General features: G+C 46.9%; 1 protein-coding gene across 1 annotated transcript in view; it reads right to left on the bottom strand.

Annotated features, from left to right (window-relative positions):
* Window positions 1-24,343, bottom strand: part of STARD10 (StAR related lipid transfer domain containing 10) — an 80,756-nt gene extending 56,413 nt beyond the window's left edge. The window contains exon 1 of the mRNA XM_063950903.1: window positions 23,962-24,343. Coding sequence (XP_063806973.1) covers window positions 23,962-24,120 — 159 coding nt within the window. The 5' untranslated portion in view covers window positions 24,121-24,343. The remainder of the gene's footprint in view (window positions 1-23,961) is intronic.
* Window positions 24,344-24,577: the final 234 nt, after the last annotated feature.

Raw genomic sequence — 24,577 nt, 5'->3', positions numbered from 1 at the left:
TAGACCAAAAGATGGACGATATTCTGCAATTAAAGTGGGAATTTCGTCGAAAACACAATCTCACCCTTGCTGCTGTAGGTAATGAGCTGACTGGTTGGGTGTCATGGTTGAACCCGCGAAATTGGTTCTCCGGTTTAGGAGACTGGGCTCAAGGAGTCATAATGGATGTTGGAAAGTTTCTCCTATGTATTTTGGGTGTCGTTATATCTATTGGATTGATATTTAGATGCGGGCAGGCTTTGATGAGGTGCAAGCAAAGTACGAAAGTGATGAGCTTAAGGAGTGAGGAAACTGTAATTAACCTGGATTTGATTTATGACCCAATGCTAGAAACCATGACGTAATGATGTAATGAGTATACGGTCCGTCTTTCACCCATTTCTATGTTTTCCTCCGAGGTACAAAGACCCATGTAGACGAAGGATTTGATGAGCCAAGGGGCCGACAACGGAAAGATGGAAAGAAGAAGAGCAGTCGACCTGATATACAAGATTTTGATGGACAATGCCATGGGTACCCCAGTTTCCCTAGGAACTTTAAAATCACGATAGCCCAACATTTTTTGTAAATCCATGGACGTTGTTTGCTTTACTCACGATTTATGAGCAAAAGCACAAAGAAGAAGACTCCGATCAACCGACACCAATCAAGACCTCAATCGACGAACGTACATTACCCTGACATAGAATATCATTGCATTTTTCGTAAGTGTTCTTTATCTTCATCTCTGCAACCCTCAGGCAATAACACACATAGTCGACAGGGAATACAGGCACAGATAGCAGCAACCACATACCCCCCCCCCCAATTCATGTATCATCAACTAAAATGTGCATCCCCATTGTGTTACAACCACAGCCGAAATGAGCTCGGTAGAGTTTGACAGCCCATCCACAGACCTGTACCACAGGATAAGAAGGAATTCAAATGTATACTTCGCAATACCTCGAAGCTTGATCTACCACACGTACGGCACGATGATACATGACCCTCCAAACATGGACTCATACACACATGCTCCTGCTTTCTCACTAGGTCATACCCTCTTCACACCTTCTCCTCTCTCCTCCCCTACCCAACCATGGAAATCAATTAACCCCTGACTTACATTTTTCTCCTTAAATGTTTTGTGGCAGTTATTATTGACTGCCAAAGGGTGGACTGTCAAAGTCAGAAAAATGTCTCAATGCACGTTGCCATATTTGCACCGCACACTGGTCCGTGCTGCGCATGCGTACGCTCTCCCGTGGAAGCGCATACCCGCAATAGCGTGCACTCGCACGCGCAGTATGCGCATTTACGGTAGAGTTTATGTGATCGTAGCGTGCGACTCATTAGTTACAAATGTTCACAATTAATGTAGTTTATAGATCATGATCCCTTTGATAGTTTCTGTAAGTTTGGTTAAAGTATAATGTCCCAGAGCTGAGGAATCCCTCTTTGCATCGTACGAAGGGTTTAACAGGAATCATACTGCAGTGTTTGGTACCCATCGGAAGAGTATTTAATTAGCAATATTCCGGTGTTGGTTTGGAGCGTATTAATCGCTCGTGCGAATAGTTATGGACATAAGAAGTTTATGTCCATTTCTATGATTTACACATACTCAGGTATGCGGCGGGAAACCCAGTTCCCCACCCACCTGAGCTGTTGGAAATCAGCACAGCCCACCTGTATGAATCACCCTATGACCTTTTGTTATGATACAGGGCCGAATTCCTGCGGCCAATGGACAATGGGATTGTAGGACCAGGAGATTGCATTGTGTGTGGGGCATAAATAGGCAGGCCGACCACATCCAGCTCTCACTCTCTCATCAACGGTTATCTGCTGATAATCGGGAGCTGGATATCGAGGCGCTGGCGATCATACCCTTTGTGCGTAAGTTCTCTCCATAATCATTGTCTTTCTGCGAGCCAATCTCTCTCTCTCTCTCTCTCTCTCTCTCTCTCTCTCTATCTCTCTCTCTCCTCTTTTTCTCTTAAATACCTTATAGTATTATAGTATTGTATCGTATTGCATTTAGGTCAGTGTAGTATTGTCTTTTTGTATTTATAGTTTAGTTCTGTGGTTAGGAAGTCTCTGTTATATGGTAGTGTATCATATGTACTGTTATCCCCTTTCACAAGTATATTAGACATAATACAGTTAATAGGCCTTGGAAACCTAAACCAGTATCTGTGTATTTCCTATAGTGATAAGTGTTCATTTGAGCGTCGGTGACGCTCAAACAGCTTTGTAGATAGTCAGGTTACACAAGGTTGCATTTACACCCTGTACTCACATTAAGGTATTCTGTGTGTTTCATCGGTATAAGGTTTAATATCAAGGTATAGTGTTGTGAGCGTCTGCACCGCTGGTGACCTCCTCGTGGTCTCTAGCGTATGCTACGTTACAGCGAATCTTTCCCCTAGACATAACCAATAACGTGTCTTGTGATCACTGGGCCGTGAGCGAACGTGACGCTTGAGCGTCTCGCCTACGGCTGAGCGATCGTTACGCAAATAGCGTATCATTACGGTATTTCTTAAGTAAGCAGCGTACAGTGTTCTTAGCTTCATAAGGGTTGATTATACGACAAAGGAATTTAGCATTGTCATGCCTCATCACCATAGATCATACCAGTGTCCACTACTAACCCATTCCTGGCAGTTACGATTGCTACTCAGATAGCTGCAAGCTGTATGGTGTCAGACGATACCTCCTAGCGTCGGCCCCAGGAAAACACCTGCCCCTCATTAGACTCTGGTGGTCATACCGAGTTGTTCGCTCGCTAGCAGTTTTTAGCAGCCGTGCAAATGCTATGCCGCCTCCCACTGGGAGTGTATATTAGCTTAGCAGAAGTGCGAACGAAAGGATCGCAGAGCGGCGGCAAAGTTTTTTTGTGCAGTTTTAGAGTAGCTTCAGACCTACTCAGCGCTTGCGATCACTTCAGACTGTTCAGTTCCTGTTTTGACGTCATGAAAACACACCCTGCGTTCGCCCAGCCACGTCTGCGTTTTTCCTGGCACGCCTGCGTTTTTCCGAACACTCCCTGAAAACAGTCAGTTGACACGCAGAAATGCCCACTTCATGTCAATCACTCTGCGGTCAGCAGTGCGACTGAAATACTTCGCTAGACCCTGTGTGAAACTACATCAGCTGTTGTAAAAGTACGACGCGCGTGCGCATTGCGCCGCATACTCATGCGCAGAACTGCCAGTTTTTTGCCTCATCGCTGCACAGGGAACGAATGCAGCTAGCGATCAACTCGGAATGACCCCTCTGTGCATCCAAAGTGAAACCAGGACTGAATGTACTGGATCCATTACATTCCCATGTATAAGTTTTGGCTGGGTGAAACGCGTTGTCTGGGTGAAACGCGTCAGCAGAAAGATGGGCGCGTTTTTATAAGCAGTTGGCTTATCAATGAAGAACACAGTGACCCCTACATATCCCAGTCTGAAGGGGAATTCATACAGTTATCCGTCCAGAGAGTAGTACAGTACTTAATAGACAATAGGAATAAGTGCCAGTTGTGCCTACAGCCTTATGCAGAAGAAAACGTCTGTCAGAGTTCTGGATACAAATTAATATAATCAGCCAAATCCCCCCTTTAATGCAATTACTTAGTACGTTTCTACATGTCCTCTGGAGCAGGGACCCTTGTGATGCCAGGGCACATTATATTCCATAGGGCCAGCTATAGGTACTCCTATGGCTGGAGTTTCTTGGTACTGAGTAATTTCCAGTCCCAGGTTCTGTCCTTGAGTATGTCCCTATTGTACTGCACACAGTAATTGTTATTCTGTGTAGTTAATGCAATTATTGCTATCTATTGTTACTCTCTGGTCTTTATCGGGTAATAATTATTAAAGAGTTGCGGTCAAAATACCCCAAAATGACAAAGTAATATAAGAGTCCTAGAGACATGTCAGGATGGGGTGTGTGGGGCTCCGGCTCAGCAGGAGATGAATGTGAAACGCTGGGAGCTAGAAAGGAGGGACAGTATCGAAGGAAAGACAAATACAGGGATTTGGGGAAAGCCGAGAGGGGCATTTATACTAAGGGCAAGTGTCACTCTCTCATCAGCAGGCATCGGAGAGTGACACTAGCCCTGTGAGAGGTGACGTGCTGGGAATGTGACATAAGGAATCTCTTACAGAGAGTGTCACAGACATCACCGGGAGACAGGAGACTGTCTCTGGGGCCGCAGAGGTTGGTGACACCCAGTTCGGAGTAAGAATAGTGGCAGGACCCTGCACACCAGCCACTACTGAACCCAGAAAATCCTGCGTTATACGCCTGATAATAGTAATCTAATGAAGGAAACGTAGAGAAAATGTATTCCACATGTACATGACTCTGCAACTGAAATGTAAATCCATGGTGGCTAGTGTACAACACAACACCCTTTTCTGATGGCTAGTATGCAATACAGACCTCTTCTCATTGGCTAGTATACAATACAAAAACTCTTCCCATTGGCTAGTATACAATACAAACCTCTTCCCATTGGCTAGTAAACAATACAAACCTCTTCCCATTTGGCTAGTATAAAATACAAAGCCCTTTTCAGTGGCTAGTATACAATTCCAAGCCCCTTCCACTGTCTGGTATACAATACAACACCCTTTTCTAGTGGCTAGTATACAATGCAAAAACTTCTTCCCATTGGCTAGTATACAATACAAAACCTCTTCCCATTGACTTGTATACAACACAAACCTCGTCCCATTGGCTAGTATACAATACAAACCTCTTCCCATTGGCTAGTATACAACACACCACCCCTTTTTGATGGCTAGTATACAATACAAAACCTCTTCCCATTGGCTAGTACACAATACAAAAACTTCCCATTGACTAGCGTACAACACATCAGCCCTTTCTGATGACTAGTATATGATACAAACCTCTTCCCATTGGCTAGTATACAATACAAAGCCCTTTTTGGTGGCTATTATACAATTCCAAGCCCCTTCCACTGTCTGGTATACAAAACAACACCCTTTTATAGTGGCTAGTATACAATGCAAAAACCTTTTCCTAGTGGCCTGTATACAATACAAAGACCTTTTCGGTGGCTAGTATACAATATGAAACCCCATACTAAAAGCTACTAAACAATAAAAAATAATACGTTCTCAGTGGTTACCATACAATATATAACATATTTCCAGTTGCTAGTACACAATACAAAACTACTTCTCCATGTGATACTTTACATCGTGCAAGTTCATTTTTGGAGGATTTCCCGCAAAATTTGTTAAATCAATATGACCCTAAATGAACAAAAATCCAGCTCAGTGTGTAAAAACCCCCACATCCCGGAGCACGCACAGCTCAGATGGGAACATAGACACCAACCAAAGGAAAAACGCACCAACACCCCCAGTGTGACCACCAACAATGGGACACCATCCTGGAAGGGATTCCAAGTATGAACCATCCGGAAATACACCGTGTATGGCAGACTGTCCATGGCACAATATTATTATATTATAGTGCACTGTATCCGGAGGGGAAGATCTGGTGAACCGGAATTTTTACTGGAAACAGTGGAATATATAAGCAGCCACTTCTACTTGATAACTGAATAGATTAGATTGCAAGCCTTTGAGATTACATCACACAAGCCGCGTGCGTACCAGTCGCCGGAGAAATGATGAGGCCACACCGGTTGCAGCTGGCACAGGCTCTTCGTGCAGGTGACAATGGAAAGCGTGTAGAATTTAGTGATGCAATGTTACAGGAACATGACTACTTAGTGATGAAGCAACGTTTCGTCCAAGCAGTTAACCGTCACAATGGTGGTCATTCCGAGTTGTTCGCTAGCTGTTTTCGTTCGTTGCGGAGCGTTTAGTCAAAAAAGCGGCACTTCTGCACATGCGTAAGCACCGCAATGCGCACGCGCAACAACCGAAGTAGGTTTACACAAGCTCTAGCAATGTTTTCAGTCGCACTGCTGGCCGCAGAGTGATTGATAGGAAGTGGGTGTTTCTGGTTAGTAACTGACCGTTTTCGGGGAGTGTGTGTAAAAACGCAGGCGTGCCTGGATAAAAACGCAGGAGTGGCTGGGGAAACGGGGGAGTGGCTGGCTGAACGCAGGGCGTGTTCGTGACGTCAAAACAGGAACTGAATAGTCTGAAGTGATCGCTAGCGCTGAGTAGGTCTGGAGCTACTCTGAAATTGCACAATCTTTTTTTGTAGCCGCGCTGCGATCCTTTCGTTCGCACTTCTGCTAAGCTAAGATACACTCCCAGAGGGCGGCGGCATAGCGTTTGCACGGCTGCTAAAAGCAGCTAGCGAGCGATGAACTCGGAATGAGGGCCAATGTGTGCATATGGGGATTAGAGAATCCACAGGAAACTGCAGAGTATGAGCGTGAGTCTCCGAAAGTGAACGTGTTTTGTGCCGTCTCTCAAAGAAAGGTTTATGGGCCATTCTTTTGCAAGGGAAACACAGTTATGGGTCAAACCAAAGTGCTGCAGAACTGGCTCTTTCCACTTCCTGAAGATTCGATCCTAAAGGGGGATATAATCAGGGGTGTAGCGAGGTTGGCTCCAGTGGAGCACGAGCTCCGGGCACCAAAAAAGTTTTGGGGCATTATTTTCATTCAGATATTGGATGGGTTATCAGGTCTGTGGGGGGGTCACATTTGGGGCTTTATTTTCATTGAGGAATTGGGGGATTGTGAGGTCAGGTCAGTCGGGGCATATTTAGTGTTTTTCATTTATTTGTAATAAACAAGTACATTTTTAAATACAGCTACTTCCATAGTGGCTCTACAATGGTGTAATGTGTATAAGGGGCTCAACCATAGTGTAATGTGTATAAGGGGCTCTACTGTGTGTCGTAACGTCTATAAGAGGCTCTACTGCATGGCATAATGTGTATAAGGGGCACTACTGTGTGGTGTAACGTCTATAAGAGGCTCTACTGCATGGCATAATGTGTATAAGGGGTACTACTGTGTGGTGTAACGTCTATAAGAGGCTCTACTGCATGGCATAATGTGTACTACTGTGTGGTGTAATGTCTATAAGAGGCTCTACTGCATGGCATAATGTGTATAAGGGGTACTACTGTGTGGTGTAACGTCTATAAGAGGCTCTACTGAATGGCATAATGTGTATAAAGGGTACTACTGTGTGGTGTAATGTGAATAACGGACTCTACTGTGCCATGGTGGGAATCGAACCCATGACCTCCGTGCTGTGAGCCAATAATGCTAACCATTACACCATCCATGCTGCCATTCCCCTATATTGTTGTTGCAAGCCTTTAGCATCCACAGAACCTATTTTAACCATGGGGGGCATCCAAAGGAAACTTTTGCCCTGAGCTCCACAAGTTCTAGAACCGGCCCTGTCACCAATTTTGGATTTTTAAATATTGTTTATTTTAAAATGTAACACGCCACCACATGTTGTCTAGGCACCAATTCAGTACAGGGGAGGGGGCGCCAAAACATACCCTTGCTCCGGGCACCATGGTGCCTAGCTACACCTCTGGATGTAATGAAGCCCCATTGGCTTTGTTTGGCCTATTGCCAGCTACATCGAACACTGGTAGTGTTTAATAAATTAAATCAGCCCCCCCCACCCCTCAGTAAATGGGGCAAAGTAGGTCGCTCTAGTTTCTCCAGTGTTAATCTCTTAAATTGAAAGAAGAGACAAAGAGATAGATTTACTACCCCATGGTTTGTAAAACGACAAGAGAAATAAATGATAGACCAGCCGGCTTTAGCATCTACTTCTGTTGGCATTTTAAGTCCATCTGTCATAGCTGCCAATCATCGCCAGCTCTGACAAATCGCGGGTTAGTAAAAATAGGCCAAGGCCTTGTTATTGAGCGGCACTTGTACCCTCACCAAGCTGCTGTAAAATACATTCCCTGCAAGTGCTTCCGATGTATATGCAACATCCAATAACATTCAGCACCTGCTCTGCAACTGGTCATTTTGCAATGCGTTTCGCCAAAGTGTCCGCCTGATGAAGCAGATGCGCATCTGGAGAAGTTGACTTCTCTTCAAAACGCGTTGCAGGTTGACTTATCGTAAGACTTTTTTTTTCTTCATTTTATGCTCTATTTTTGCATCTTAAAAACATTGCCCCGGCCATATCTCAATTTTATTTTTACATTTTGGTTTATACCGCATTTTGTTTAATAAAAAAACAAAACTTTTATTCTTTGATTTGAAACTGTGAAGCCACATACTGTATATAATAGGAGTATATAACAGGAGTACCACCTAACTCCAGTGCACCGTTCTCACATGTTTCTTGCAATACAGTTATAAAAACCACTAACGGTTTGAACACAATTTATACCGAACGGACATTCTCTTATTATACACGGTGGAGTCACATGATTATGACCACCTCCTACAGGTGACGTCGGCAGTGCATTGCCCATGATTTTGGAATAGCCCCGGGATTCTGGCTGGCGGCATTGTCAGCTGTCAGGATTCCAGCGTCAGTATCCTGAACGCCGATAAATGAAACGCATCCCAGACACAGAGTTGAGGGAGCGATTTTATCAGTAAATTGGGGGCATTCTGCTTCTCTATGTCCCATTTGTCGGACATCACCCAGGTTCCCTCACAGCCTGGACATTGCACCATAGTGGGAAAGCCCCGGCTCACACGCAGGATAATGATTAGCTTGTTAGCATCTGTATAAGCCTGTTTTCCATCCCGCCTGCAGTAATTGGGCCTCTCACATGTAATGCCGTGGGTGAATCATCTGCAGCGCAGAGGGGTAATCCGTGGCTGGCTCTCTCCTATACACTCACCCGCTGTAACCACAGGATAATTGAATCCCATTTCCTCAGATTAAGGACAGTGTGATGGTGTGTGCTTACAGGCAATCAGAGCGTCGCTTGTCATTCCTTGCGCTCCGTCTATTACACACAACCTCTGGGTCTCATCGTGAGAGGAAAACAAGGGGGGGGGGAGGGGGCTAATTCAGACGCGGCTGTTCTTGCTGACGCTATCTTTTGCCGTCCACAATTGTGATTATATGCTCATATGTGCAGAAGCTAACCTGACCACTCCCTGTTACCACCCCCAGACGCTGTCTACCGGTCACTCACTCACTAATCCCTCAGTGCGGCCACCATCACAATTCACTCGCTGTGCATGAGCAGTAAGAAAACATCGACTGATTTGTGTACAATAGCCGCTGTGCGACCGCATCTGAATTAGCACGGGATGCACTTAAATGCAGCAATAGAGATTGCGTGGTGATATATAGTGTATGCATGCTTGCTGTAATGGCTAGAATTCCTGACTAACAGCCCTGTTGTGTGGAGTTTGTATGTTCTCCAATCTCCATGTGCTTGTGTGGGTTTCCTCCAACAATCCAAAAATATACTGGTGGGTTAATTGGCTCCTGACAACAAAATGAACCCTATTGTACATGTGTGTGCGTGTGTACATCTGGTAGAGAATACAAAAGATTGTCAGCTCCCCTAGAGCAGGGATTGATGTGCGGTGCTAGGGCACTGTGTGACACGTGTACCGGCAGCAGTACAATGTGGCGTATTGTTAAATTGTTAATTTGGGGCAATACAATGTGACATAATGTGAACTTTGAATGTGTTTTAAAATGTGAACTAGGGCACCACCATGGGGCATAAAGTGAGATAGGGCACCACCATGGGGCATATAATTAACCAGGGCACTACCATGGGGCATAAAATGAACTAGAGCACCACCATGGGGCGTAAAATGAACTAGGGCACCACCATGGGGAATAAAATGAACTAGGGCACCACCATGGGGCATAAAATGAAACAGGGCACAACCATGGGGCATAAAATGAACTAGGGCACCACCATGGGGCATAAAATGAACTAGGCCACCACCATGGTTCATAAAATGAACTAGGGCACCACCATGGGGCATAAAATTAACTAGGGCACTACTATGGGGCATAAAATGAACTAGGGCACCACCATGGGGCATAAAATGAACTAGGGCACTACCATGGGACATAAAATGAACTAGGGCACCACCATGGGGCATAAAATGAACTAGGGCACTACCATGGGGCATAAAATGAACTAGGGCACCACCATGGGGCATAAAATGAACTAGGGAACTACCACGGGGTATAAAATTAAATAGGGCACTACCATGGGGCATAAAAAGAACTAGGGCACTACTATGGGGCATAAAATGAACTAGGGCACTACCATGGGGCATAAAATGAAATAGGGCACCACCATGGTTCATAAAATGAACTAGGGCACTACCATGGGGCATAAAATTAACTAGGGCACCACCATGGGGCATAAAATGAACTAGGGCACTACCATGGGGCATAAAATGAACTAGGGCACCACCATGGGGCATAAAATGAACTAGGGCACCACCATGGTTCATAAAATGAACTAGGGCACTACCATGGGGCATAAAATGAACTAGGGAACTACCATGGGGCATAAAATGAACTAGGGCACTACCATGGGGCATAAAATTAACTAGGGCACCACCATGGGGCATAAAATGAACTAGGGCACTACCATGGGGCATAAAATGAACTAGGGCACCACCATGGGGCATAAAATGAACTAGGGCACCACCATGGTTCATAAAATGAACTAGGGCACTACCATGGGGCATAAAATGAACTAGGGCACTACCATGGGGCATACAATGAACTAGGCCACCACCATGGTTCATAAAATGAACTAGGGCACCACCATAGGGCATAAAATGAACTAGGGCACTACCATGGGGCATAAAATGAACTAGGGCACTACCATGGGGCATAAAATGAACTAAGGCACCACCGTGGGGCATAAAAAGAACAACTGCTACGCAGACAGGTCTCTAGAAGGAGGTAGCGGCACTTGAGAATGTTGCTATGGGGCCCAGAAAGTTCTGGCTACTGCCCTGGATAGGTAGAATATTGTAATATTGGCTGAATGCTCAGTATGACTTCTCTTGTCCTGGAGACTGACGAGTAGCACGTTCTTACTGTGGATGCTAGTAATGCTTGGAATGGACACGGTTGGGGTGGGGTGGGATTACATGTTCTATCAGTATGTGTTGGAACCGGTCAGTCTTGTCTGATAGCCTCGTTATTCCTGTTACCAGTGGAAGTGGGGCTACGGTCACCGGATAATTACAAGAACAGGATCCCCAGGTCATCAAACACTAAACAGCCCGTTTCCGGACCAGGCCCGCGTTTCATATAATTATGCAGAGGCTACAGTTTCTGTATAACGTCATGGATCCCGGCTATGCACTAATATTGAGATTTCACAGAGATATCTCAAGGGAGACTGCGGTCTGATCCCTATATACCAAACGACAAAACTGCTTTGTACCTATAGAGGCATTCTCGCAGGAGGGATCCATCTCCCGCAGCCTGCGGCCGGTTCTGGAAACTGACACTGGGCCTGATGTCGACGCAGCAGCAGCAATTCTTTTCAGCGACAGAAGTGCGAGGTGACGCAAGTGTAGCAGGTGCCCACAAGTGCACAGGGACAACCACTGAAGCCATTGCAACATGTTCAGCAACTGCGCACTCTGTCGCAACCGCAACGCAAATGCAAGGAACATCGAAACCTGTGTTTTTGCATGCACTTCCCGTTACTTCCCCCAAACGGTCTCTTCCTGCTAATCATTCTGCGACTGACTCACTGTGAGCGCCAATGCAAAGCAACCTTGGGTGGTCATTCCGAGTTGTTCGCTCGCTAGCAGTTTTTAGCAGCCGTGCAAACGCTATGCCGCCTCCCACTGGGAGTGTATTTTAGCTTAGCAGAAGTGCGAACGAAAGGATCGCAGAGCGGCGGCAAATTTTTTGGGTGCAGTTTTAGAGTAGCTCAATACCTACTCAGCGCTTGCGATGACTTCAGACTGTTCAGTTCCTGTTTTGACGTCACAAACACGCCCTGCGTTCGCCCAGCTATGCCTGGCACAGGCACACCTGTGTTTTTTCGATCACTCCCTGAAAATGGTCAGTTGACACCCAGAAACGCCCACTTCATATCAATCACTCTGCGGCCAGCAGTGCGACTGAAAAGCTTCGCTAGACCCTGTGTGAAACTACATCGTTCATTGCAATAGTACGACGCGCGTGCGCATTGCTCTGCATACGCATGCGCAAAAGTGCCTTTTTTTGTCTCATCGCTGCAGAGCGACCGAAAGCAGCTAGCGATCAACTCGGAATGACCCCCTTGATGCGTACGCACTGCGGCCGTGACGTATGCGCTGTCTGCGATAATCACTCAGTTGTGACACCATCAAAGTTGCGACTGCGTCTAAATCAGGCCTCACGTGCGACTGCGCATGGTCAGATTCTTAGGAGGAGACTTCTGAAAATGTGAAGACTGACAATGGCTGGGGTGAAACTCGCAACCGCTGTCAGAGCAAGATCATATTAGTACATACAGGGGATAGTTTTGTTAGAAATAATAAAGAAAGTCCATCGCCGTACAGACTATCAATACATAGGGCCTAATTCTGAGTTGATCGCAGCATCAAATTTGTTAGCAGTTGGGCAAAACCATGTGCACTGCAGGGGGGGGCAGATGTAACATGTGCAGAGAGAGTTAGATTTGGGTGGGGTGTGTTCAAACTGAAATCTAAATTGCAGTGTAAAAATAAAGCAGTCAGTATTTACCCTGCACAGAAACAAAATAACCCACCAGATCTAACTCTCTCTGCAAATGTTATATCTGCCCCCACTGCAGTGCACATGGTTTTTCCCAATTGCTAACAAACTTGCTGCTGCGATCAACTCAGAATTACCCCAATAGGCCGCTAAAATGTAATATTGCAGAATCGATCCTGAAATGTAACGACGGTCTGGGGTTATTAATAGTATTATATCCAACGTATGAGCAGATCGCGCTGGGCAGGACATTTTCCTACACTGGCATAGATGGGGAATGAAGCAGGTTTAATATATGTGTATGTATTTTACATGTGTGTGTATGCGTCTATACATGGCCGACGCACACGCAAGCACACGCACACATGAAGAAACAATCCCGCACTATGGGGGTAATTCTGAGTTGATTGCAGCAGCAAGTTTGTTGGCAATTGGGCAAAACCATGTGCACTGCAGGGGGGGCAGATGTAACACGTGCAGAGAGAGTTAGATTTGGGTGGGTTATATTGTTTCTGTGCAGGGTAAATACTGGCTGCTTTATTTTTACACTGCGATTTAGATTGCAGATTGAACTTACCACACCCAAATCTAACTCTCTCTGCACATGTTATATCTGCCCCCCCTGCAGTGCACATGGTTTTGCCCAACTGCTAACAAAATTCCTGCTGTGATCAATTTGGAATTACCCCCTATGTACTATATGTACAAATAATCCTTCATTATTCAAAAGTGTTAATAATTAATCCAAAGCAGCTGAAATCTATGTGTGAACAGGGGCACAAAAAATCCACCGCAAAGAAACAATATTACACAACCAAACCAGCGCCAATATAAGACACCAGTGTGACTGAATAAGATTCAAGACTCAACGATTATAATAAATACACAAATGTAATACTCATGATGATTACGTGAATTCATATGGAATAAATACATGAGATAATAATAAATTTACATAACATAAAAAATCCTAAGAAACTTCAGCCCTATATAAATATGGTCTCAGATCTGGGGAATATATTCAGGTGCCGGATAAAGTCCTGTTAACTCAACTGACATTAAAGGTGCAATATTCTGTAAAATGCGGTATAAATCTGTAGAACTACAAGTCCTATATCTAGTGGAACTTGATGTGCTTTAGAATCACTGCACACTCTGTGGAACTACAAGTCCCATATGTATATTGCAATTTGCAAGTTCTCAATAAGCAATAGGGATCCAATAAGGTAAGCAGTCTGGTCAGGTAAATCAATAAATGACCGCTGATGATGACTGGGTGCGCTCTCTTTGAAAAAGTCCCCCTTTTGAGTGGGCGAAACGCGTCAGACTTGTCTTTACATTGCGGTCCCTATTTCAGTACATTGGACCGGAATTCCCTAAAGATGTCTACCCATCATACCCAGGTCAGCTAATAACCATTCATTGCGGCCGCAGTGGTAAAGACGGAATGACTCCGCAAGTGGGGGGGTCATTCAGATCTGATGCTGGGCTGCGAATTTTGCTGTCCTGTGATCAGATAGTCGCACCTACAGGGGGAGTGTATATTTCCGTGCAAGTGTGCGATGCTATGTGTACGCCGAGCTGCTAAAATCCACTGTGTGCAGTGTGTGCGCAGCCCAGGACTTACTCCTAACTGTGCGATGAGACCAGGCTGATCGGGGCCGGAGCTGACGTCACACACCCGTCCTGACAACGCTTAGACACGCCTGCGTTTCTCCGAACACTCCCAGTAAGCGGTCAGTTACCACGCACAAATGGCCTCTTCCTGTCAATCACCTTGTGAACGCCGGTGCAAACAGATTTTTTGCATCATCCCGTCACTGACCAGCGATCCCCGTTGTTGCTGTCTGACGCTCTGCGTATTGCGGTGCATATGCATGTGCATTTAGTACCTGATTGCCCGCTGTGCGAAAACGCACAGCAGTGATCAAATCTGAATGACCCCCGTGGAGCGGTACAGGGGAGCACTATAGGGGGGTAACCAGGTACCTGCAGCAGTGGTTCTCCATTCACTGAGTCCAGAGGAAGAACACAGCCGCAGTGGGAGCAGCAGGTATTGTATATTGCAGGACTGCTTTCCTTATTGGATCCCTACTGCTTATTGAGAACATGCAAAGTGCAGTGTACACATGGGACTTGTAGTTCCACAGAGCATGCAGTGATTCTAAAGCACATCAAGTTCAACTAGTGACTGTGCTGGATTTCTTTGCTAATTGTGAGCACATGCAGTGCAAAATATATATATATATATACTGTATATAGGACTTGTAGTTCTACAGATTTATACAGCATTTTAAAGAATATTGCACCTTCAATGCCAGTTGAGTTATTTGGACTTTATCCGGCACCGGAATGTATTCCCCAATCCCGAGACCATATTTATAAAGGGCTGAAGTTTTCATCTGATTTTTTATGTTAATTTACTATTATCTCATGTATTTATTCCATATGAATTCCTGTCATGATCATGAGTATTACATTTGTGTATTTATTCTAATCGTTGAGTTTTGAATTTCACATTGGTGTCACATTTGTATTAGCGCTGGGTGGCATTGGGTTGTACAATGAAGCAGATCTGCCTGCGTTACAGAACCAGAGAAGCCTTGGGAAACAAGGCGGCAGGAAGACGCCCCCTGGGACCCAGGTGGGTGGGGGGGGTGATATTAGACGGTCATGTGACCAGCGTCAGTGCAGCTTTAAGATGAGGTGAAGATAAACATTGAACACTCTGTACAAGATAGAGTTATAACATGAAACCAGTCACGTTCTGGGGTATATTACTCTATAATACTGTAAGTCCCGGTCTGTATTAATCAGCAGCGGCGGCGTAAACCAGGCCTGGCACCTGCTGTGGAACTACAAGTCTCAGCTGACGGGGCTTACTACAGCGAGGCACAGGTTACAGGCCTCTCACCTGGACCCTCCATGTTTATACCCCCCCCCCCCCCGTGTACCCCCCTTCCTAGCCTCCATCTCTCAGCCTCTCCACGAGGCCAAGTCTCCATCATCACAGATTGTTATTTTCCAAACATTTCAAGAATATCCGCCCACGCAGGTTTCTCTCCATCCGCAAATATTCCTCAATCTGGTATAACGTTATCCCTGGCAGCTGCTACCGCCGGGAGCTGTAACCTGCTGAGAGCTGGAGAGGACAGGAGGTATAGTGCCGCCAAATGCGCTCATCGGGGAGAATGCAACCATAGAAACAGATATACAGGAGACATGGAGATCTCACCCTGCCTGTCCTCTCCTGTCTCATCTTCAGCCTGATACATCAGGCTTAAAGGGGAAATGGCACGCAAAGCTTTATGTGTAGCGGACCCCCTGGGCGTATCTAGCGGCCGTGGCTGGAGGTGTCAGGGAAAGAGACCTGTGGCATTCAGCCCCATCTCATCTTATGAGAGGACTTCATAAAACAGCCTTATCTGTGCATCAGCTCTCTGTGAACCATTCCTGTAGGTCCGCAACACTCCACCTATATGTAACATCACAATGTATGACATCACATAGCGTTGAAGCAGTGCGGCAGAATTTTTTGGGGGAGGGAGGGGCCCTGTCTATTTTGTCATTCCCGGGCCCCATAATTTCTGATGGCAGCCCTGGGTAGGGCCAACAACATAGCAGCCGCAATAGAAACCTATGAGGGCTACTTTTCGGTCGGAAGTGCATGCACTGCGCAGGATATGCAAATGTACATATAAACTCTACACAGAGGGTGGGCAAGGAGTGTCCAGGCAATCCCTCTCCAGCTTGGTTAGGATATATGTTCAGTCAGAGCTTGTTAAATAGACCCTTTCACCTTCCACATAAAGAACTAATGAACACGACAGATATATCGGTGATCACTGGCGCTTCTCTCATGGGTGCAGTGTGTGCAGTAAACACGGGCCCTTGGGTCCGAGGAGGGGGGGGGGGGGGGGGGGCGACACTGCACACACTGCACCCATGTTGTTTAAATACTTACCTTTCCGGAGTCCCGCGACTGGCGCCACAGCCGCTGCATCCGCAGCAAAAATCCAAACAAAAATAGCCGCCGTGCATGCGTAGTTCGAAATTGTCTCCTAACCACGGCAGGCGCAATGCCAGAACCTACGGCGCTGTGGAGAGGAGGGGGCCCACCTGGAGTCTGCACACGGGCCCCCTCCTCTCTTAAATTGCCCCTGCCTATACATCAGCAATCAGTAGGGGCAATTTGGCATTTTGCAGATGATTGTGCAAATAAATCTGCACTGTATGGGGTCCACAGAACGCAGATTCAGACCAAAAATCATTTGGGATTGGTAAATCAGGTTGTCCAACGTGTTGGATTTCACAGATGAATTGGAGACTGTAGATTGATAGTGTATGGTAACAATCTGCAGATCTGCAGACCTGCAGACCGTTCCTACTAAACTGATGAGTCTTTCAGGATTGTCAGATCTGTATTTGCTGAAAATGATCCGCACATCACTAATGATATTTGTAATGTATGAGCGCAGATTGGGGGATTGGTGGATCTCTAAATCTGGCAAAAAAAAATCAAAGAATCTGCAAATAGTAATTTTTTTTTGTGATTGCTGATGTATAGGAGCCTTAAGTGATGGCTCCTGTATCGCTCTTGGCCCTGGCCTAGGAGATGGCTCCTGTACCGCCCTTGGCCCTGACCTAGTAGATGGCTCCTGTACCGCACTTGGCCCTGACCTAGGAGATGGCTCCTGTACCGCACTTGGCCCTGACCTAGGAGATGGCTCCTGTACCGCCCTTGGCCCTGGCCTAGGAGATGGCTCCTGTACCGCCCTTGGCCCTGACCTAGTAGATGGCTCCTGTACCGCACTTGGCCCTGACCTAGGAGATGGCTCCTGTACCGCACTTGGCCCTGACCTAGGAGATGGGTCCTGTACCGTCCTTGGCCCTGACCTAGGAGATGGCTCCTGTACCGCACTTGGCCCTGACCTAGGAGATGGTTCCTGTACCGCCCTTGGCCCTGACCTAGGAGATGGCTCCTGTACCGCCCTTGGCCCTGGCCTAGGAGATGGCTCCTGTACCGCACTTGGCCCAGGCCTAGGAGATGGCTCCTGTAATGCTCATGGCCCTGGCCTAGGAGATGGCTCCTGTACCACCCTTGGCCCTGACTTGGGAGATATTTCTTGTACCGCTCTTGGCCCTGGCCTAGGAGATGGCTCCTGTACCGCCCTTGGCCCTGGCCTAGGAGATGGCTCCTGTACCGCCCTTGGCCCTGACCTAGGAGATGGCTCCTGTACCGCCCTTGGCCCTGACTTGGGAGATATTTCTTGTACCGCTCTTGGCCCTGGCCTAGGAGATGGCTCCTGTACCGCTCTAGCCCCTGGACTGGGAGATGGTTTCTGTGCTGCTCTTGGCCCTGACCTAGGAGATGGCTCCTGTACCGCTCTAGCCCCTGGACTAGGAGATGGTTTCTGTGCTGCTCTTGGCCCTGACCTAGGAGATGGCTCCTGTACCACCCTTGGCCCTGACCTACGAGATGGCTCATGTACCGCTCTTGGTATAAGTACATTACTGACAGAGGGTTTTTAAGAGAGGAGGGGACCCATGTGTAGACTCCGGGTGGGCCCCCTCCTCTCCACAGCGCCATAGCCTCCGACATTGTGCCGGAGTCTACTGCGCATGCTCAGGTCTCCGGAAACATGGTACCCACCGTGGTCAGGAGACATATTTCGAACTGCACATGCACGGGCGGCCATTTTTGGTTAGATTTTTGCTGCGGATGCAGCACCAGTCGCGGGACTCCGGAAAGGTAAGTATTTAAACAAGATGGGTGCAGTGTGTGCGGTGTGGGCCTCCCTGGATCCCGGGGCCCGTGTGCACAGCACATATTGCACCCATGATAGACAATGGTTTGGAATATGAGTTATGGGGAGCTCATCACAGGTGCTGTAATTGGCCTCCAGTGCCAACGTTTCAGGAAAGTGTTTGAGGAACTATTTGAAAAAGCTGAAGAACCCGTTCCACTTCTGTGTAATCCTGTTCAGCCAAAGCACACATGAGTCAATGACAGAACACTTTCTCCAATCCCCACGGGCGATGACTAAGTGCGGAGTCAGGTGGAAAATATACCAGGAAGACATTTCCAGGTGACCCTATGAATGTAACCCTTTCATGGCCAGAGTATGAAATCCACATGTTCCCAGTACTACAGTCATACAGGTATAACAGAGGTGCCGTCTGCAAACGCTGAAGGAATAATAATTGGTATCATGGAGCCAACACCCATTTTATTATAATGATGTACAGTGCTCATTATAATAAAACACGTCACCCAGTCTTGTATGTGACATAACGAGTACCCAATCACTTTATAATGTGCTTAGTAAAGCACATTATAATCGCATGAAGATTGCATAGGGAATAGGGCATATAGGAGTAAATGGTGCATAAACACTACACACAGGGGCAGCAATGCTAACCACACTGCCACCATGCCCATCACTTGTTAGCTCCTATCTGCTGTTGTGACTGACAGAGAATGCTGGGACTGACAGTGCAACGGCTGTGAAGCCACGGGTGACCCGAGCTTGGGGTAGAGGCTGATTACAGTTCTGTCTCCCACAAAGGCTCATTCTGGCTGCATTTGTCTTGCAGCGAATGAAAGTCTGCCTGGGCTGTAAATGGTTTCTTATAATGGAGGAATGATCCTCAGCTGAACTTGTAATCAGCGCAGACCTTTATGTGACCCGCAGCTAAATGCACCAGGGCTGCTGCGGATGCTCTCTCAGGGCGTCAGTGAGGCTCACACAGAGAACTGCCCCAAGCTAGGGCAGGATAATGCTACACGCCGTATTCTCTTACTGACAGTTCTGCTCCCTAGTGAGGTTCTGCAGCAGCTGTACAATATACATTGGAGGGTTACGGTTAGACACCACTGGTGAGGGTCAGGGTTAGGCTGCGGGTAGGGAAGGTTAAGGTTAGGGGGGGTTGGGAATTAGACTGCGGGGGTCAGGGTTAGGCTGCGGGTAGGGAAGGTTAGGGTTAGGGGGGGTTGGGAATTAGGGATAGCATACTTACCTAGTAGGTGTCGGGATCCTGAGCGTTGGGATGCCGCTGCCGTGTCGGTATTCTGACTGCCGGTTTCCCAAGCGGCAGGATCCCTATACAGCCGGATACAGGATGTAATAATGGCAGAGCTGCCAGGATGGGGCTTATTATAGCGTCTGTATTTCCTATAATAACCCTCAGCTCCGTCTCCCATTGACCATGATAACAGCAGGACAGGACTGCACAGTTATAATACAGGACATTTTATCCCAGTACACAACTAGTTACATGTACTATCATAGCACACGGCTGTAATATCTGCCCTCCCGCACACACATGACACATGTAAGGGCCTGTGCACTGCTAAGCAGGGGTAGCACATATTCCCCCGCACAGATGTACTAAGCTTTGGAGAGTGACAAAGTGGAGACTGGAGAGAGATAAACTGCCAACCAATCAGCCCCTAACTCATTTTTCAAACACAGCCTATAACACGGCAGCTGGGAGCTGATTGGCTGACACTTTATCTCTCTCCGCTTTAACTCTCTCCAAGGCTTAGTACATCTCCCCCAAAATCTGCTGTCAAAGTAAATTATTTCGATCACACCAGCCAGGGCAGCAGGGGTTAGGGAGAAAAGGGGGTCTATTTACTAAGCCCTGGAGAGAGATAAAGTGAACCAGCCAATCAGCTCCTCCTGTCATGTTACAGGCTGTGTCTGAAAAACGGCAGGAGCTGATTGGCTGGTACTTAGTACATAGACCCCTTACCTCCTGGCTCCCTATCAGCCAGTCCTGTGGCATCTGCTCATGTATCACCCAGTGTGTTAGATCACGCGTGTTCTGGATAACGTGTGTTCCGGATTACACATATGCAGCCAAGTTGGAGGCCCTTACTTGACATTACAATTGTATTGATGATAACATAAAATAAATATATATGTATATCTTTTTCAGCTATTCCCATATGGAGAAAAAGGAATTAATGTAATAAAAAAAATCTTTTTTTCTCAATGTATATTTCCTATTATCACCATCCGGAGATGAGGGATATACGCACCACCAGGATCTTTATTAAGTAGACATGGGGAAGGTTAAACAGCCCCGTCAAAGTGATACAACATAAATAAGCGAGTCACATGTTACACACAAGTACATACACTACACACACAGGTACATATACATACATACATACATACATACATACATGTCTGTTACCACGTCTGCATAGGTACATACACATACATACATACATACATACATACATACATGTCTGTTACCACGTCTGCATAGGTACATACACATACATACATACATACATACATACATGTCTGTTACCACGTCTGCATAGGTACATACACATACATACATACATACATACATACATACATGCATACATACATGTCTGTTACCACGTCTGCATAGGTACATACACATACATACATACATACATACATACATACATACATGTCTGTTACCACGTCTGCATAGGTACATACACATACATGCATACATACATACATACATACATGTCTGTTACCACGTCTGCATAGGTACATACACATACATACATACATACATGTCTGTTACCACGTCTGCATAGGTACATACACATACATACATACATACATACATACATGTCTGTTACCACATCTGCATAGGTACATACACATACATACATACATACATACATACATACATACATACATGTCTGTTACCACGTCTGCATAGGTACATACACATACATACATACATACATACATACATACATGTCTGTTACCACGTCTGCATAGGTACATACACATACATACATACATACATACATACATACATACATACATGTCTGTTAGCCTGTCTGCAGTTACTGGATGATATGGGTACAGAACACAGTATTGGGTCACAGGTAAATTAGTTTTCTGATGAATGGAATAATTTCTTCATCACACAAAACCCGAAATTCCCTTTTCCTTCCCCCATATTTCACCAGGGTTACCTGCGAGTAAACGCGTGATGAAGAAGAGGTGAAAGGTAGGACACGCTGCCATTACCTGCCAGGTACGGATTACAATGTAGTAACAAGTGGGGTCTCACCTGCCAGGTATGAATTGGTACAGTACATTGTAACAAGCGAGGTACAGTAGTAATATATACATTGTAACAGGTGGAATCTCACTGACCAGATAATAGTAGATTCATTGTAACGGGTGTGACCTCACCTGCCAGGCATTCATGGAAACATTGTAATAAGATTGACCTCACAGGGGGCAGGAGTAGATACAATGTGACCAGTGGGATCCCACAGCCGGCCAGTAATAGATACAATGTGACCAGTGGGATCCCACAGCCGGCCAGTAATAGATACAATGTGACCAGTGGGACCCCCCAGCCAGCCAGTAATAGATACAATGTAACCAGTGGGATCCCACAGCCGACCAGTAATAGATACAATGTAACCAGTGGGACCCCCCAGCCGGCCAGTAATAGATACAATGTAACCAGTGGGATCCCACAGCCGACCAGTAATAGATACAATGTGACCAGTGGGATCCCACAGCCGGCCAGTAATAGATACAATGTAACCAGTGGGATCCCACAGCCGGCCAATAATAGATACAATGTAACCAGTGGGATCCCACAGCCGGCCAGTAATAGATACAATGTGACCAGTGGGATCCCACAGCCGGCCAGTAATAGATACAATGTGACCAGTGGGACCCCCCAGCCAGCCAGTAATAGATACAATGTAACCAGTGGGATCCCACAGCCGACCAGTAATAGATACAATGTGACCAGTGGGATCCCACAGCCGGCCAGTAATAGATACAATGTAACCAGTGGGATCCCACAGCCGGCCAATAATAGATACAATGTAACCAGTGGGATCCCACAGCCGGCCAGTAATAGATACAATGTGACCAGTGGGATCCCACAGCCGGCCAGTAATAGATACAATGTAACCAGTGGGATCCCACAGCCGGCCAGTAATAGATACAATGTGACCAGTGGGATCCCACAGCCGGCCAGTAATAGATACAATGTGACCAGTGGGATCCCACAGCCGGCCAGTAATAGATACAATGTAACCAGTGGGATCCCACAGCCGGCCAGTAATAGATACAATGTAACCAGTGGGATCCCACAGCCGGCCAGTAATAGATACAATGTAACCAGTGGGATCCCACAGCCGGCCAGTAATAGATACAATGTGACCAGTGGGATCCCACAGCCGGCCAGTAATAGATACAATGTGACCAGTGGGATCCCACAGCCGGCCAGTAATAGATACAATGTAACCAGTGGGATCCCACAGCCGGCCAATAATAGATACAATGTAACCAGTGGGATCCCACAGCCGGCCAGTAATAGATACAATGTGACCAGTGGGATCCCACAGCCGGCCAGTAATAGATACAATGTAACCAGTGGGATCCCACAGCCGGCCAGTAATAGATACAATGTGACCAGTGGGATCCCACAGCCGGCCAGTAATAGATACAATGTGACCAGTGGGATCCCACAGCCGGCCAGTAATAGATACAATGTAACCAGTGGGATCCCACAGCCGGCCAGTAATAGATACAATGTAACCAGTGGGATCCCACAGCCGGCCAGTAATAGATACAATGTAACCAGTGGGATCCCACAGCCGGCCAGTAATAGATACAATGTAACCAGTGGGATCCCACAGCCGGCCAGTAATAGATACAATGTAACCAGTGGGATCCCACAGCCGGCCAGTAATAGATACAATGTAACCAGTGGGATCCCACAGCCGGCCAGTAATAGATACAATGTGACCAGTGGGATCCCACAGCCGGCCAGTAATAGATACAATGTAACCAGTGGGATCCCACAGCCGGCCAGTAATAGATACAATGTGACCAGTGGGATCCCACAGCCGGCCAGTAATAGATACTGTGTAACCAGTGGGATCCCACAGCCGGCCAGTAATAGATACAATTTAACCAGTGGGATCCCACAGCCGGCCAGTAATAGATACAATGTAACCAGTGGGATCCCCCAGCCGGCCAGTAATAGATACAATGTAACCAGTGGGACCCCACAGCCGGCCAGTAATAGATACAATGTAACCAGTGGGATCCCACAGCCGGCCAGTAATAGATACAATGTAACCAGTGGGACCCCACAGCCGGCCAGTAATAGATACAATGTAACCAGTGGGATCCCACAGCCGGCCAGTAATAGATACAATGTAACCAGTGGGATCCCACAGCCGGCCAGTAATAGATACAGTGTGATCAGTGGGATTCTACAGCCGGCCAGTAATAGATACAATGTGACCAGTGGGACCCCCCAGCTGGACAGTAGCAGATACAGGGTAACAAGTGGGTCTTGTCCTCACCTTGATCTTGTGCAGTGCCCTCTCCTCCTCCAGGATCTGCACCCACACCGTGATCCCAGACTTGTTATAAGTCAGAGTCCAGCCGGATTCCGAGTGACACTCGCTCCTGAAGTTCTGGAAGTCCCGGTCATCTGGGATTTGGACGCTGTCCCTGGACATGATGGAGCAGAGGAGGCTCTGAGGGGCCCCTGGCAGACAGGTCTGGCTCTTCTCTCACACTCTCCTCCCCAGCAGCCTGTCCATATGTCAGCAACGCTCTGAGCCAGCCCTGGGCAGCGGATCCGGTTCTACCAGCCAGACAGGTGCAGCCCTGATACCAGAGAGAGTGCTGAGCAGGGAGCAGGTCCTGTGCTGCTGCTGCAGCCTGTGAGACATAGCTCTGTATACACAGTGCCCCCCCCCCCCCCCCCCCCCTCACCGCTCACACCCCTCTCTCTGCCAGCCTCTGGGTCCTAGACACTGCCAGCTTCTGCATTCTGCTGTGCTGGGGCCGTGGGAGCAGTGTGTATCTATGGGATTACTGCCGTTCCCTGCTGCCCTGTGTGGGTGCTTCCCAAACATACTCACCTCAGCACACATGTATATAGCGCCTGCACATACCATTGCATTGTACAGT

Source organism: Pseudophryne corroboree, chromosome 2, assembly GCF_028390025.1.
Source record: "Pseudophryne corroboree isolate aPseCor3 chromosome 2, aPseCor3.hap2, whole genome shotgun sequence".
Taxonomy (NCBI): domain Eukaryota; kingdom Metazoa; phylum Chordata; class Amphibia; order Anura; family Myobatrachidae; genus Pseudophryne; species Pseudophryne corroboree.
The sequence above is the reverse complement of the archived record's forward strand: the minus strand, read 5'-3'. Positions and strand labels throughout refer to the sequence as shown.